The sequence below is a fragment of the Dasypus novemcinctus genome, chromosome 6, assembly GCF_030445035.2.
Source record: "Dasypus novemcinctus isolate mDasNov1 chromosome 6, mDasNov1.1.hap2, whole genome shotgun sequence".
NCBI lineage: Eukaryota > Metazoa > Chordata > Mammalia > Cingulata > Dasypodidae > Dasypus > Dasypus novemcinctus.
In genome coordinates, this window is record NC_080678.1 from 22,485,600 (window position 1) to 22,504,050 (window position 18,451).

The 18,451-nt window shown below is 35.4% G+C and overlaps 1 protein-coding gene across 6 annotated transcripts in view; it reads right to left on the minus strand.

The window, feature by feature from the left end:
• Positions 1–18,451, minus strand: part of ATRNL1 (attractin like 1) — an 899,374-nt gene that overhangs the window by 379,834 nt on the left and 501,089 nt on the right. For 2 of the 6 annotated variants that reach the window (XM_058298326.2, XM_058298324.2), the window contains exon 26: positions 9,649–11,789. The exons of 3 other annotated variants lie outside the window; for them this stretch is intronic. In XM_058298326.2, coding sequence (XP_058154309.1) covers positions 11,703–11,789 — 87 coding nt within the window. In that variant the 3' untranslated portion in view covers positions 9,649–11,702. Of the gene's footprint in view, positions 1–9,313; positions 11,790–18,451 lie in introns of those variants that run through there. One more of the 6 variants, XM_058298322.2, reaches the window with a different exon arrangement.

An 18,451-nucleotide genomic window follows, 5' to 3' on the forward strand; every position in this document is an offset into this window, starting at 1 on the left:
AGTATATTTTCTTTTTACATTAACTTATTTATTGGACATGCAATTGATTCAGAACACGAAAAATGGAATGCACAAGCAGAAAAAAATATTAAGTATCTATCAAAGGAAACAATAATTAGGCAAGTGTAGGTTAATATACACAGAAAGAAAGCAAAGTCCTAAAGTAAGGAACTTAAGTTGTGATAAGTACAGGGTGACACAGAGATATAGGGCTGTTCAACATGAAGGAAAAAAGTACAATTCATATGCCTGAATAAGCCTACAAATCTTGTTAGGATATGCAACCATGTTTGAAAGAGGCACTTAAGCCTTTTTAATTTTTACGGCCTATGGCTATAAATGATTGTAATCATTTAACAATCAGACTCTATAATTAAGATTTATCCTTAAGGTTGAAAGTGAGTATTTCGATTTAACTAGAACAACACTGAATTCATTTAACATGCCACTGTATATTCTTTGCCACGGATTTCAAAATGGTAGAGTAAGTTGTTATGTTAGTGCTTTCTTTGAGAGAACCAACACAAAAAAAAACCTGCGTCAGTAAAATTCAGTTTCACACAGCAATGGAGAAGGCCTCTTGTGTCAAGTGGAGTTGTTTGCTAAGACTGACCATGAACTCCTGATCTTTGATTGGAAAGGTAACAGCATCATCTTTCATCCATACCCACTTTGGGAAAAAATTATGTTACATAAACAAATTTAATTTGAAACAATCTCATTCAAAATTCAAATAAAAATGGGTGAGAGTTGCTAAATCGTTGTCCAAAATTATTGCAGAAATAACCACAAGTGTGTATAGATTATATAGGGCCAGGAGATTTCTCATCCTAAACACCCAAATTACAAAGGGGGGAAGGAAAATCTATTTTTTCTTTTTGAAAGCATTTGAAAGCAGTCTTTTTACAAGGAGAATTAAGACCAGCTTTATGAGGTCTGGAGCTCTTACAATTACTGTCAAATGGCCAGATATTGAAATATAGTCCCTAAGACAATTTAATGTGTTTTCTTCATTAAGCAAATGAGAATCCAATGACAAAGGAAGGATAAAATGGTAAAAGGCTATAAATAAACATGACATTCCCCATACTGATCTAAGAAGACCCTTTGAAATATGAAAAGGATGTTTTTGCCTAAGATTATTGTTCAAAGAGTAATTAATTTTAAATAGATCATTTTACTATTGCTCCAGCTTCAAGTAAACAATAACCATCGTCTTTGATTCCTTGAGATTATTGGCAGAATTTAGATTATGCTTATGGATCATAAGAATATTATGGTATGGCCATAGACCTATTTTATCCTAAATTATTCATTTTTCCCAGGATTTACTATCACAACCCACAGAGATGAACATTTCTCTTTGTATTTATTTTCCTTGCCATTTCTCAAAGTCACTACTGTTCAATTTACCATCACCTAGAATGACAGAGCCATAACTTCTTCAACAGTCAATATTAATAGTTTACATGGAAGGGGCTACAAAAGAAAGCTCTTTTGTAAAAAGGAAATTACTTATACTTGTTTTAACTCTACCTGAATTCTGCATCAAGGATGTTTGCAAAAATGCATTTATGGAATGTAGATGTCATCAGCATGCAGAAAGAAAACAGTTTCTAACACTTGGGAAGCACTATCAGGAACTGCAAATGGCTATGTGATCAACAATGTAAAGAGAAGAAAGCACATTATAAAACTGTTGAAAAACATTCCAGATGTTAACAACACTAAAACTTCAGACATTCAGATAATCATAAATGCGACAATGTACATAGAGTTTGCTTCTCAACCTAATCCTAGTTAGGGCAGAATTCTGGCACTATTTTCTGCTTCACTGCAATAAACATGGACATTCTTTAATACAATGCATTCTGTTTCAAAGATTTTACTACACACATAATTGCTCACATTTCAGTTCTAGCTTAGTGAACAAAATGACTTGAAAGTGAATGGCCCATTAACAATACATATTTTCTAAAATTCAACATTAAGTGGAAAAAGATGAATATGTATTATATATTCTATCAAAATCAATTTCCAAAACTTTAAAATAGTGTAATTTATAAATTCTTGATCAAGGGTGTTTAGATATTTTTTATTGAAACAATGTGTTTGATAGTATCAAGAAAAAAGCAGCAATGTTTATTTCAATTCTATTTTTATATAATATCTATAAGTTGGGCAGTATTTTCATTAACATTGAGGTAGACATACAATACTATATATTGCTCAGAAATATTTTCAACAAGTTTCCTCAAGTTATAGTCAATTCAAAATGATTTAAATTGGTTTATTTAACAAGTTTATTTAATTAAAAAATGCTTCTGAGCATTTACAAAGAGGATAAGCTATGTCCAAGCTGAATAATCAGGAGTGGAGAGAGATGGAAAGTTTTGTCCTAGCTCCATGCTATGTGTACGAAAATTGGCTGCCAAGAACAGAGTTGGGCAAACTTTAATTTTTAAGCTGGTAACGACCAGGGAATTTCTAATGTTACTGGAAATCCGCATGTAGAAATCAACTATGGAGCATCTGGTGCCCAAGTAATATAGGATTTAAATGTGACTGAGATGGAAGAAAATGGTATAAAGCATTCAGCAAGGAATTTCAACTAAATATTCAGCACACATTGCAGCAAAAATATAAAAGATGGTGATGGGAGATTTTTTGTTAAATTCTATTGATAGTTAATGATATAGTGATTACTATTCTTTGATATAAGTTTATAAAAACAAGCAAAGAAAATTTGAAAGAAATTGTTTCAATGGAATAATATTGGCAACTATTAGCATTTTCCCTCAAAACAGGAAAAAGCATGGTCTGCTCATATTTCATGCATATATGGAGATTTCACTATAGTTATTTTACTTATCAAAAGTAGGAGAAATGGAATCATGGTTTTATAAGGAATAGTTGAGAATAACCACTTCCAGAAGAATATGTGCTTTCCATGATTTTCCAATTTTTGGTTTCCTATTTCTTTTCTGCCTGCGATAAGTCTTCCTACAATCAGACCCCAAAGTATATTTTCAGCTTCATCATTCAATTCTTTCTTCATCACATTCATTCTGCCAGTATTTTCCAATAGTATTTCCTCTATCCATATTGACATTTAATAACATCCTACCAATTTGTTCCTGAAATAAAGGCCTCGTTTCCCTTTATAGCTCAAATGGTACCTACTGTAACCACCTGCCCGTCCCCTAATGGTGGAATGTAAAACAGTTTTGCATATCCACTTCTCTTTGTCACTGGACTATGGGTTCCGAAACAACTTTGTGACTTATGCTCCAAAAACAATTCCGGGCAAACAGTACTTAACCTTCATCTAATCCTAGGCCTTAAATATAATTTCTATGCAATAATTTGCAAATTTATACATTCAGCTTTTGCCTCTTACTAGAAATTCAGACCTGAACATCTAACTGACTTTATGCTCAACTGCCCATGTGACCTCTCCTTAAAGATCCATAGGTATCCCATGCATAAAAAGACCAAATAGTGCCCTTGATTGTTGCCTAATTCCCCCACTCAGCCCCAACTTTTTCTCTCCCAGTTCTGATCATTTCAGGTTGTAATACTGCCATCTACCCAGTGGGTGAAGAAAACCCTGGGTCTCATCATAATATGTAGTCTTTCTCTCTTCCTCATTTATTACATTCAATCTACCAGCAAGTACTTTATACTCTACCTCTAAAACAAATTCTAATTCTGCCTCTATCTTCTGTCATCTAGTCCAAACCTCTAATATCTTTTTTCCCTGCTTTTTAAAAATACACATACTTTTTAATTTTTTAAAAGGTATTTAGATTACATAAATGTTACATGAGTATATAGAGGATTCCCATATGCCCTGCTCCCTACCCCTCCCACATTAACAGCATCCCTCATTAGTGTGGTACATTTGTTACAATTGATGAACACATTTTGGAGCATTGCCACTGAATGTGGATTATTTTGACTTACTTTGACTACTATCCTAGCCTCCAAATTGGTCTGTCTACTTCTGCTATGTTCCCCTATAATCCATTCTCCACACAATAGCGAGGGCTATTGCTTTTTAAAAAATTTTCTTTTTTATTAAACTACTTTATTGAAATATAATTTACATACAATAAAATTCAATGACTAGTGTATTTAGATTTGTAAAACCATCACCATACAATTTAAATTTAGAACATTTCCATCAACCCAAAATTCAATCTGTTTGCTCATTTGCAGTGACTCTCCATTCCCACCTCCAAACCTACACAACCACTAATCTACTTTCAGTCTGTCTATACTTGCATTTTCTGCACATTTCATGTAAATGGAATCATGCAGTATGTGCACTTTTTATGTATGGCTTCATTCACTTAGCATAATTTCGAGGTTCTCCCATGTTGTATCAATATTTCATTGATCGATTAACAGAATTGTATGGAAATAGTACATATTTTTTATTTCTTCAAGAGTCAAGGCACATTTGGACTGTTTCCATATTTGGATATTATGAATAATGCTGCTATGGACTTTCACATACATGCCTTTGTGTAGACATAGGTTTTCATTTCCCTTGGGCAGATACCTACAAGTAGAATTGCTGGATCATTTGATAACTCTATATTTAACATTCTGAGGAACCGCTAAACTGTTTTCAACAGCAGCTGCGACATATTACATCCCGACTAGCAATGTGAAAGAGTTGCAATTTCTTCACATCCTCACCAACACTTGCTATTGTCTTTTTGATTATTATTATAGCTATTGTAGTAGATATGTAGTGTTATCTTGTTATGGTTTTGATTTGCATTTCTCTAGTGAAACTGATTGTCAGTATCTTTTCATGTTTATTGGCCATTCATATATCTTTTTTTGGAGTCATGGCTACTCAAATCCTTTGACCATTTTTAATTTGGTCTTTTAATTGTAAAATTTTAGCAGTTCTTTATAAATTCTGAATAATAGAGTCTTCTCAGAACTTTGCAAACATTTTCTCTCATTCTGTGGATTGTCTTTAATTTTCTGGATGAAGTCTTTTGAAGTGCAAAAGTTTTAGATTTTGATCAAGTCCAATTTATCACTTTATTATTTTATCACTTGTGCTTAGGTGTTATCTAACCTAAGTCCATGAAAATTCATTCCTATGTTTTACTTGACGAGTTTCATAGTTTTTATATTTATGTCTTATATTTATGTCTACAAAACATTTTCATTTAAATTTTTTGTATGGTGTGAGGTAGGGGTCCAAATTAAGCCTTTTATGTCTGGATATTCAGCTGTTGCAATGAGATTTTTTGAAAAGATATTTTATCCATTGAATTGTCTTGGTTCCTTGGTCAAAAATCAATTGACACAATCAAGGGCACTGAAATTTATATCTGAATGTGAATAAAAGAGGGAATGTTAGATGTATGTATGGTAACAGAATAAAAATTTTAAAAAGGAATCCATGTAACAGTGAACAATAAGTTAAACCATGAATTTTAATCAATAGTACAACTATTAAAAATATGCTATCATCAATTATACAAATGCTCCACACCAATGCTAGTGTTGGTGGGTGGACTGGTGTGTTGGTTTGTCTTTTATGTGGATCCCAGAAAATTATGCTAGTAAATTGAACCTATTGTTCACCTTTGATTAGATCAGATCAGTTAAGGGCCATTCGATTAGATTGTTTCAGCAGGGCATAGCCCAGGGTGGGTCTTAATTCTCTTTCTGGAGCCCTTTATAAATGGAGGAATAACAGCCACAGGTATGGAGAAAAAGGCCGCAGAAACAGAGAATTATCCATAAGTTGATAAACCTGGGAGAGAGGAAAACCACAGAAGGAACACTCCAAAGCAGAACCAGCAATGAGGCCCAGAGGAGAGGGGAGAGATGAAGGGTTTTATAGTAAGCAATATAAAAAACTGGAATTATTAAAAGTGTGATATTGATAGGAGGAACATTACAAAGCAGTTAAGCTCAGGTGTTAGACTGCTTCCCTGCATTGGAATGAGAGCTCAACTACCCAATATCTGGGGACTTGAAGAAGTTATGTAACCCCTCTATACCTTGGTCTTTTCATTTCAAAGAGTTGTAGCAAGAGAACACTAGAGAGCTGGAGGCATCAGTCACCCGGCTCTGAGAGCATAGAGGCTATGGAGGGACAGGTATAATCTCCATCACCCTGGAACCAAGGGCCTTTCATACCATTAGCTCAGAGCTGAATATGGCTGCCACCTGTCCCCACATAGCAAATGGAGCAGTGGCCATCTGCCACCCCCCACCCTCGTAACCTCTCTTGGAACTTAGCCTTAGCCCTCTCCTCCCTCTCATTTCCCATTGTTATGTTTGTGAGAAGGGAGGGAAGAGCTAGGCTAGGGACAGCCCAGAGGTGGGTAACAGTGAGGTGCCCCAAACATCTTGAAGCTTTCCTCCATCCTGCTCATCACCCGCCTTGGGTCCTTACAGCCTCTTGAGGACAGCCAGAGCCAGGACTGGGTCACCTATGAGCTGAATCAGCATCTCCTCCTGAGTCCCTGGGCCCCTGCAGTTCCCAGTCTCTTCTGTCCTACAGCCCCTGCCTCGAGCTCACCCGTTCCACTTTATTTCTACCTTTTCCTTTTGTTCAATTTTTATTTATTTTTTATTATTAAATGATGTGATCTGTGGAAAATAATTTTTAAAAATCTTACTTAGTTAAAAAAAAAGCTAAATGAGTTAGTATGCTCAATATGTTAGCCATTATTATTGCATTGATGTTGTTGTTAATTTGTGCTTAACTTCCTATATGTATAATTACTTAACACTTTGGTTTCTTTAGTTTACATGGATTCCATAACATGTAATGAGTTTTTTAGATGAGCGATGCCATGCAATTCAAGAAATAATTATCATTATAAAATCTTTATCACTAAAAAATATATTTATAGGAAAATGAAATATGAGGAAAAAATTTCTTATAAAGCAAACTATTTTAATAAATAAATGTTTTTCTCTCTATATATCAATAATGTAATCATATAAAAAATTCATAAGTTCAAGTTGGCTTATAACTAAAGAACATAATCTGCCATGAGTTATTGTCCTCTTGTTCAACGTGCAAATTATTTCAGATCTATCTTTAGTCATATATAATTCATGCTATTTAAAAATGCAATTCCATTGTTTTCTTTACTTAAATTTTGAGCAGATTGTAATTGTTTTTACCCAGGTTCAATCATGAACTTTTGATATATATTTTATGAATATTTTCCATTTTAAAAAAAACTATGAGAAAATCAACCACACCCACATTGCACAGAAGGGGAAGGATTATATGCATTTCACAAGAGAGATTTCTTGAATATAATATTTTTACCCTTTTACCAGGACAAAAAGGCTTATTTAGTTTTCGATTAATCGATACATAGTAGTTAGAATTCAGCCATGCATGGGCACAGCAAGCACTATTATAATAATAATCATTATTATATTTGACCTCTATGAATAAATTAATATAGTTGTAGAGAATATTGTTCTAGTGTGCCTCCTTTTTGGAATATTACCATAAAATTAATTTAAGAAAAGAGTCATCCCATTCTAAACGACTGGTTTGGGTAGGATTGACCCCAACCCCACTTTTAGGGTGTTCTTTGATTGGCTTGGACTAATTAGCGTATTAATCTACATAGCCTCTGTGATTGGTTTAGGAATAAGCATATATCTTAATTTTAGCAGTATCAGAACAATTTAGTAGACTTTTTCAGGAACTTTCTTTTAGATGACATCTACCGGAAGTGACTTTTTCTTCCTGCCTATACAGTGTGGTTGAAGATATGAGGTCTGTAACTGCTGCAACCCCTTTTTTACAAGGAGGGGCACTCTAGATATCTGCCTCCAGAGTACATGGAGGTAACTGGGCAGAAAGCATAGCATAAATATTTGAAACCTGTCCTTGATGACAGTGATTTTGTTGCTGGATAAAATCTTGTCAGAAGCCGAGACCTACACTTCCCAGTTATTTTAGAAAATAAATTTCCTTTTTGTTTAAGAAAACACTTTTACATATAGAAATGTGCTCAAATTCTAAGGGACTCTGGGTTTTACAAAATGAACCATGTAACCATCAGCCAGATAAACTAAACCCTGCCTTATGATCTCTTTTAGTCATTAACCAACTACAAAGAGCAGTTTTACCTGATTTTGAACTTTATATAAAAATGGAACTTTACAGTCATTCTTTCCGGTCTGGACTTTTAACTCAATATTATGTTTGTGAAATTTATTCATGTTATTGCTGGTAATCATAGCTCATTTATTAATATTGTTATATAATACCCCATTCTATGAGTATATCACAATTTATTTAAATATTCTACTACAAGTGGATGAATGGGCACTTGATTGGTTTCCAGTTTTTTATTATCATATATAATTCTGCTATGAATATTCTTTTAGGTTTTTAGGGGAAATATTTGCCCTAGGAGTGGATTTGCTGGGTCATAGGGTATTTGTATGTTCAATTGTAACAGATACTATCAAACAGTTTTCCAGTGAGGTTATACTAATTTACACAATACAACACACTCACACTCAACCACAACTTGATTTTGCCAGTTTAAAAAAGCCACAGTCGTATCTCATTGCCATTTTCATTTTTCCAGTGACAACTGAAGTTGTTCAACTTTTCATATATTTATGGGCCATTAGAATGTCTTGTTTGTGAAGTGCCTGTTCAAGTCTTATGCTCTTTTTATTTTTTTTAAAGATTTTTATTTATTTATTTAATTCCCCCCGCCCCCCAGTTGTCTGTTCTCTGTGTCTGTTTGCTGCGTCTTGTTTCTTTGTCCACTTCTGTTGTCATCAGCGGCGCCATTCCTGGGCAGGCTGCACTTTCTTTCGCGCTGGGCGGCTCTCCTTACGGGGTGCACTCCTTGTGCGTGGGGCTCCCCTACGCGGAGGACACCCCTGCATGGCAGGGCACTCCTTGCGTGCATCAGCACTGCGCATGGGCCAGCTCCACACGGGTCAAGGAGGCCCGGGGTTTGAACCGCGGACCTCCCATGTGGTAGACGAACGCCCTAACCACTGGGCCAAGTCCGTTTCCCTTATGCTCTTTTTAAATTGGATTTTCTGTCTAAGTCTCACAGGTTTGCAGGAGTTCATTATATATTCTGTATATCAAATATATGTATTGCAAATCTCTTCTCCCACTCTGTGGTTTGCTTTTTTACCTGTCTCTGAAGAACAGAAGGCCTAACTTTAATAAGGTTCAATTTCTTAATACCTTCATTTATGCTTAGTGATTTCTGAGGATTATTTAGGATATTTTTTTATTATCCAATGTCATGAAGATATTCTAATATTATTTTCCAGAGGCTTTATTGCAAAACTCTAAAAAAACAAACAAGCAAATAGAATCCAACAATATATCAAAAGAATAAATATAATTGTAAAACTTAATCACAGGATCCTTGAGATTAGGAAATATTATAACATATTACTTAAGAAGAAATTTCATATGTTTACATAGATACTTAAAAACCAATTCAACTCAATTTTTAAATAAAAACACTCAATAAAATATCAATATATTTTAATGGATAATAGATAGGTTAATCAGTTAGCTCAAAAGCATTTTATGTGATAGGGACATCTATAGAGACATGTCCACCAAAGTAAGGAAAAAGACAAGGATGCTCATCATAACCAAAACTATTTAATATTGTATATAGATATTAGCCAATCAAGTTAGACAAAAGGAAGAATTATGAGGTATAAATAACAGAAAGGAAGAGGTAAACCTATTTTCAGTTGATAGGATTGTACTCCTGGAAAACCTGTGAGCATGAACTGGAAAACTATTACAAACAGTAAGATATAAGATTACCATACAAAAATGAAAATGAATAAATGTAATTTATATGTATATACTTAACAGTATGTATGTATATCTTAACAAAGAATGTCCAAAACCTATCTGGGGAAAGCTTTAAAATAATCCTTAAGGACAGAATAGTAAACTTGAACAGATGTTAAGAATGAATAGGAAGGCTCAAAACCATAAGAGTAACAATTCCACCTAAATATATTTATGAACTTATTTAATTATCAATAAGACCAATAGTTATTTTCCCTAGAATGTGATAAATTGATTATAAAATCTATTTAGAAAAATAATCATGTAAGAATACACACTACAATTATAAAAGCAAAAGTATAAGAAGTACCTATCCTACCAGAAAGAAAATATATCACAAGACCTCAATTTTTATAACAATGTGGTAGAGATGCATGGATAGACATACTAACAATGGAAGAGAACAGAAAACCCAGAAATGTATGGGAATTTACGATGTGGTATTGATAGCATCTCAAAATATTGACAGTAAAGATTAATTCATTCATACATGGTATTAGCATAACCTGAGAGCTTTCTGGAAAAATAATAGACGAAGTAATTAAAAGTGTAGTGGATTAAAAATAGTCATGAATTCTCCATCAGTTCTTCTGTCAATATGTGTGGGATGTGATTCTCCATCACTCTGAATCTGACCTGATCCTATGACTGCTTTTGCCCAAATAATATAATGGAAGTGCATATTAGTCAGGGTTCTATAGGGAAACAGAACTGATAGGAAATATATGTAAATATTATGAGATTTCTCATGCAATTGTCTCATGAGACCATGAGGGCACATGAGTCCAAATTCCACAGGGCAGGCTACAAGCCTAGAAGTCCAGTGAAGGTCATTGATGAGTGCCCCCAGAGAAGCTGACTGTCTGAATTAGAGATGGGAATTCTCTCTCTGAATACTGAAATCTCTTTTCCTTTTAAGGCCTCCAACTGACTGGATGATACATCTCTCATTGCTGAAGGCAATCTCTTCAGTTGACTTCAGGTGTAACCAGCCATATATGCAATCAACTCACTGATGATTTAAGTCTACCAAATATCCTTGCAGTAAAATTATCCCAGTGCTTCCTTGGCCAAACAACTGGGCACCATTACTTGGTCAAGTTCACACATTAGCCTAACCATCACAGTCTACCTTTTTTCAACTTTGAGCCAGACACATCACCTTAAACCATACCTAATCTCTAAAAAAATAAATAAATAACAGGGATACTTTTGTCACATAACAATAGTCAACTGTCCTGTGTATAGCCAGAAATACAGTAAATCCCTCCAGAATAAGGTGCAGATCCTTGGGTAATAGTCACTCCAACTTGACATTCTATAACTTAAATATTATGACATGAAACTAATATAATTTATGCCATATAAGGGAATAAGATATTTGATATTTGTTTTATGTTCATATACAAACATACTCATAACAAAACAAGGAAGAAATATTCATGGCCATTACAGTTCTCATTTCTATAACTAGCCACATGGCTATAGTTCATATTTATCACTAACTTCTTCCACTATCCATTCCAGGTTGCCTTTACTCTCAGCAAGCACCTTAGCTGGTTGTGGTTCTTTGCCTGGTGGGGTGACCCAAACCTTCATTCCTGAAGTTTCAGGGCCATTGTTAGTCCTACCTAGATTGGGCTGTGCAGTTTTCCAGTGATTTTGATCACAGGGATGGTAGTAATAAGAGATCATCTAGGGGGTCTCCTGTATTCCAGGCAAACTCTTTACCTCCATTGTGTTGTTGCAGTCCTATTACCCTTGATAGTCAGGATCAATCACCCCAGCCAGTACAGTAATTCCCTTCTTTGCTTGATTCAGAGACATGAGTTGCTCAAAGTGGCCAGGTGGCAGTCTTAACCTCCAGTTCAATGGAATTGTTGTTTCCTGGCGGAAGCACTCCTCCTTTTGGAACTAAGACCTGTAGACCAGCAGAAAATAAGCTTTCAGGGACAGAAAGCAAAAATTTTCTTAGTGGATCACTAGAATTAATAGTGAGTGGTGCCACTCCCATTTCCATCCCTTGATTTCTGGATTTGTGAATCCTATCTATTGGGAGAAACAGTATCATAGAGTTGATGCACACTTAGAGCATACACAACTCCCATGAGAACACTGTCTTAGCCCTGCAAAAGTATTGCCACTTAGGCACCATGAATGAGTCTTCAAATGGCCATTTCACCATTCTATTGAATTCAGTTGATTCAGGATGACAGGGAACATGGTATGACCTGTGAATTCCATAAGCATGTGCCCATTTCCACACATCATTTGCTGTGAAGTGGGTTCCTTGATCAGAAGCAATGCTGTGTGGAATATCATGACAGTGGATAAGACATTCAGCAAGTCCACAGATGGTAGTTTTGGCAGAAGCACTGTGTGCAGGGAAGGTAATCCCATATCTGGAGTATGTGTCTATTCCAATTAGAACAAAGCATTGCCCCTTCCATGATGGAAGTGGTCCAATGTAATCAACCTTACATCAGGTAGCAGGGTGATCATTCAGGGAATGGAGATATATTGGGGCTGAAAGCAGATCTCTGCTGCTGGCATGTTAGAAAATCAGCAGTGGGTGTAGTCAGGTCGGCCTTTGTGAGAAGAAGTCCATGTTGCTGAGTCCATGCATAACCTCCACCCCTAACCCACAGCCACTTTGTTCATAAGCCCATTGGGCAATGACAGGAGTGGCTGGGAAAAGAGATATCCACAGAATGGGTCATCTTATCTACTTGATTATTAAAATCTTCCCCTGCTGAAGTCACTCTCTGGTGAGCATTTACATGGGACACAAATACCGTCTTTTTTTTTCCCCATTCAGAAAGGTCTATCCACATACCCCTTCCCCAGACCTTTTTGTCACCAATTTTCCAATCATGTTCCTTCCAAGTCCCTGACCATCCAGCCAAACCATCGGTAACAGCCCATGAATCAGTATACAGACACACCTTTGGCCATTTCTTCTTCCAAATGAAAAACCAGGTGCACTGCTCGAAGTTCTGACCATTGAGAGGACTTCCCCATCCCAATGTCCTTCAGCGATGTCCCAGAAAGGAGCTGCTGTGTTGCAACAGTCCACTTTTGGGCGGTACCTGCATACAGTGCAGAACCATCTATAAACCAGGAACGAGTTTTCTCTTTTTCAGTCAACTGAATGTAAGGAACTCCCCAAAAAGCCATAGCTGTAGGCTAAGAAAGAGAAGGTAATATGGCAGGGGTGGTGGTCAGGGGCATTTGGGTCACTTCCTCATGTAACTTAAATGTGCCTTCAGGACTTGCTCATGCCCTATCTCATATACATCACTTCTATTTGATGATGGACTACAGTTGTACACACCCAACTTTATGATTTGATGGGTCAGGCAATAACCAGCTCATGACAGGCAATTCAAGTCTCATGGTTACATGGTGGTCCATTCCTGGTACCAAGCTGTATTAGTTAGGGTTCTCTAGTGAAACTGAATCAAAGGAGATATAAGTAAATATTACAAGATTTTATAAAATTGTCTCACATGACCATGGTGGTACATGAGTTCAAATTTGGTAGGGCAGGCTGCAAGCCAGGAACTCCCATGAAGTTCCTTGATAAGTACCCAGGAGAAGTTGGCTGTCTGAAGCAGAGATGGGAATTCCCACTCTGGATGCTGAAATCAATTCTCCTTTTAAGGCATTTGACTGACTGGACGATACATCTCTCATTGCTGTAGGTAGTATCTTCAGTTGATTGTAGATGTAATCAACTCACTGATGATTTACGTCCATGAAATGTCCTCATAGTAAAATTAGCCCAGTGCTTGCTTGACCAAACAACTGGGCACTATTACTTGGCCAAGTTGACACCATTAGTCTAATCATCACAAAGTGATACTGTGCAAATTACTGATCGAACTCTTAAAAGGCCTTTAGCCACTCTTTCCTCCCTCATAAATCTCAGCTGCCATGGTATTACAAAAACTAGCAGACAAAACGGTTAGGCCCACATGGAGGAAAATTGAGGCTCTTGGCCCAGAGTCCCAAATAAGCTCTTAGCCAATGGCCGGCTATGTAAATGAGCCATTTTGAAGGAGATTATCCAGCCCTAGTGGAGCTGCTCCAATTGAGGCCATCTGGGGCAGAGATAAGCTATCCCTAATAAGCCCTGCCCAAATTGTGAACCACCAAACGATTTTTGGTTGTTTTAAGTCATTAAATTTTTGGGGTGGTTTGAAATAATTTAGTGGCTTAAAGCAATCATGTATTATCTCCCAAAATGCTGTGTGTTAGCTGAGAAGTTTTGTCATACTTGGTGTTAATTGGAGTGCTGGGGTGGCTGCAATTAACTGGAAGCTCAAGTAAGAGCCCACCTCCATTTGAAGATCCAGCACCCTTGGACACCACACCCTTATCAGCTGGAGGCTCATTTGGAAGCTCAGTTGAGGAAAACATCTGGCAATTTTAGTTCACCCTAATGTGGGCCTCTCCACTGAGGCAGTCTTAAAACATGGTGGCTGGGTTCCAAGGAGTATTTTGTTAGTAAGCTTCTAAGAGGGAAAAGGAACCATCAACTTAATTAAGGACTAAGCTTCAAACTGGCAAAGGGTCACTCCAGCCAGATTTAGTTGGCCAAAGCAGTCATAAGCCCCAGTCTAGAGTCTGTGTGTAAAGGGAGTTTACAAAGGCATGAAAACCTGGATATATATAGGTCATTGGGGGTCACCAAAGTAACAGTCTATACAAAAAGTAAAAATGAAACCATAACATTTATAGATGAAAATATGGGAGAATCCCTTTAGAATCTTGGAAAGGGCAGCATCTTCCTAGTAATGACTCAAATTCCAGAAGCCATAAAAGAAAAAGTTGAAAAATTTGACTACATTAAACATTAGCATCTGCATGTTTGAAAAAAAAGCTAGGTCAAGAAACAAATGACAAGCTGGGAAAAATATTTACAACTCATATTACAAACAAAGGCTAATCTACCAAATATAAAGAGCTTATAGATATAAAGAATAAAAATACCAATCAATTTAATAGGAAAAAAAGGGAGAAGAACATGAACAAATTGCAGACAAAAAAATTGAACTTCTTAAATAAGAGTAAGGTCAAGGATATTTTCCTATGTTGAAGACCGTTTTTCTTGTTTGCAATTAGAATCATTGTGAAATAGCATTTCTCATTAAGCAACTGGTAAAAATCCAAAAGTTTGACAGTATACACTTCATGAGGTTGGTGGGTAAAGAAAGTGATAATATCCTCCAGAGGCCAACCTGGTAATAGCTGTAATAATTTCAAAAGTGATTACCATTAAAGGCAACAAATGCCATTTGGAATTTATCCTATAGCTTTGTGTGTACACACACAAAATGACCTATGAGCAAAGTTTAAAATATTGAAAAAAATAATCAAATGTCTGCTGCTAGGGGTTAAATAAACCAAAGTACAATCATACCATGGGATACCATGTACCTGTGAAAAAAGGAGTAAGATAGGTTGACAAATAAAATGGCACCCAGGTTACGCTGTGAATTAGTCAGCCAAAGGGGTGCTGATGCATAATACCAGAAATCTGTTGGCTTTTATAAAGGGTATTTATTTGGGGTAGAAGTTTATAGTTACAAGGCCCTAAAGAGTACAACTCAAGGTTGCTTTCTCACCAAAGTCTGTTGCCACATGTTGAAGCAAGACAGCAGGTGATCTCTGCCTAGTCTCTTGGGCCTTCTTCCCCTTACGGCTCCATGGGCCCAGCTTCCTCAGATCTCAGCTGTAGGCTGGCAATGGGCTCCTCTCTCAAGGCTTCCTATATCAGTCTAACGTAGGGCTCCTTTCTTCCCAGGCCTTATCAGCTGCTCAGCTGCTCTGTTCTCTTCAGCCACAAACTATCAGGTGAATGGTTCATCTCTCCCTGGAACCCCAGGATCAAACATAACAGAGCTATCACCTCTTCTGTGTGTCTTTTTGAGCATGTGCTTGTTTATATCAGCCCACCAAGTGGGCAGGGACTTAACTCTGAGTCATACCCTACTGACATGGTCAAATCAAAGCCCTAATCTTAACAGGTAATTTAATCAAAGGCATGTCAGATGAATCTAATACAATCAAGGGGGATCATACCCAGAGGGAACGGACCAGTTTACAAACATAATCCTTTTTTCTTTTTTTGGAATTCATAAATAATCTCAAACTGCCACACATTGTTAAATGACAAAAGTTACGTGTAGCAGAAAGTACCTATCATATTTCTTCAATTCTAAGATGTGAATCTTTTCATAGCTTAATATTTTTTACACTACAATGCATTTATAATCAATGCCATGTCATATTTTGGCAGAATTTCTTCTTTTAGGTGGTAAATAAAATGTTGTTATTACATTTGATGAGATGTCAAGTTTGATGAAACAAGGCAATATATGTTTTGTGTAAGAAATCAGGGAAATAAAATATATTTGCATTTTATAATTTTACATAAAGAAAAACTAAAAGGATATATGCTAAACAAAAGGTTTTTTTTGTCTATGGGAGTAGGGAGTGAGGGGATAGATAAGATTATAGACAGACGTGAGACATTGCAATTTACAGATTTTGTTCTAATATTAGAACTATGTGAATATATTTCTTATTTAAAAATTATATTCAATTACAACACAACTGATAATCTAAAATCAAATTTTAAAAAAATATTCTTGTTCAAAAGTATCTACATTTTCTTTTTTATTAATCACATCATATTCTTGCTAGGACAAAACATCAGTTTTGTCCAGGCATTAAGAGCTTACTGAGTGCACAATCTCTTTATTTATATTTAGGTTGTAACCTCTGGCATAGAAATTTGGAGTAAAATCCAGCCTCTGTAGAGCTGAATGTACGTGCTTTCTGGTCAAAAGTGACCAAAAATATTGCTACCAAAGTGATGTTGCTAGTACTTAAAAATCTTTAATAAAACAAAAAGCTAGAGCATGACTTTTGTAATTGTATGTCCTTTGTTTTATTTAACTTTCCTGTACTCTACTTGAGTACTAAGTTCTCTAATGGACTACTGAGTTCACTTCCATTATTAAATTTTAGTATTAAAAAAAAAAGTGAAGCCAATTCAAATTTGTCCCTTTTCTTGTGAACTTCAATATTGAGAAAGAAGTTAGCATAATATGCCCTTTTTTCTTTAGCTGAAGTAATACATACCACCACAATTTAAAAGGCTATAAACTGTGGTGGTCACTTACTATGTTCGACAATAGCCTCTGCCACACATGATTCTACGTACCCACATTCACAGAAAGTTATTTCATTGTTATCGTTACCTGCCAGCTTTCAGCATCAAAGTCACCTTCATTTGAAATCTGACAAATATTTATCTTAAGAAAGAAAACACAACTAATTCTAAGCACAATAATGAGGCATATTAAGTAGAGCAAAAACAAAGTAAATGATGATAGTACTCAAGCTGCCATCAGATCACTCATCAGGTACCAGACTAAAAAGGTTTTATAAAGTTTAAACAAAAAGGAATCTCAGACATTGTGTTGGTTAATTATTATGTATCATTCTCCTTGCCAGCATATTCTGGAGAATTTATTTGGTGGTTATCATCCTAATTAATCTAGCTATTATTAAAATACCTTCTAGTTGTTCACAAATGATCAGGTAATTTGCTAATTAAGAGAGGTAAAAAATGAGGACATTTTAGCAAAATAAGGAAGAAATACATTCCTGCATTGACCTAAAATTACACACTAACATGGAAATTAAATTAGTATATGATGAAAATTGGGGGTTAAAAATAGCCTAAAACTAGTAACAGACAACAAAAAGGAAACGAATCCTAACAATTTTTAATCTTTTAATAGATTGTTGGCATGCTTTGCATCTCTGACCATTTAATGTGAAATTTTGATTAATATATATTTTTCTTAATAACAAATCTAGCAAAATTAACTGGAAAATAATTTTCATTAGGTAGACCTTAACTTTCAATTAATTTCCAGAACAAAATGAGATATGGTTTCATCTAGGAAAAAATTACCTTAATACTGCAAAGAATAATTAAAACACAGCAGTCCATTTTACCAAACGTATTTTTAAAAAAGGGATAAAGTACAATGGTCTAAAAAAGCATTAACTCTAATTTATAAAATACTGAAAGTACTAAGTTATGATCCAAGATACTACATTAATATTCTGGATAAAAGCCATCTAGCCACATAAGTTTTCAGCCAACACAGATTCTAAGTTCAATCTTCTTCAGGAAAAAAAACTATCAAATTTTCATAATATTCTCAATAGTATCATTTAGCAACACTACTGTCCTAAAATTATAGTGCATTTTAATTAGAGTTTGCATTTCAAAGCACTTTCTATATAGAAAACAATTTTATGCAACTTATATCAATACCCTAAGATAAAAGAATAGCCAAAGGTTATATGTAAATTACTAATTATCTAAAGGAAGCAAAACTGATTTACTGCTTAATTTATGTTAGCTCATCTGTTAGGCAAATTCTGAAAGTAATTTTCCACCTCTAGTTGAGATAAATGTTTTATATTAAAATGACATAATAAAAAAATAGCCTCTAAGGATAGTGTATTGTTCTCACTTTGATTGGAAAACTGTGG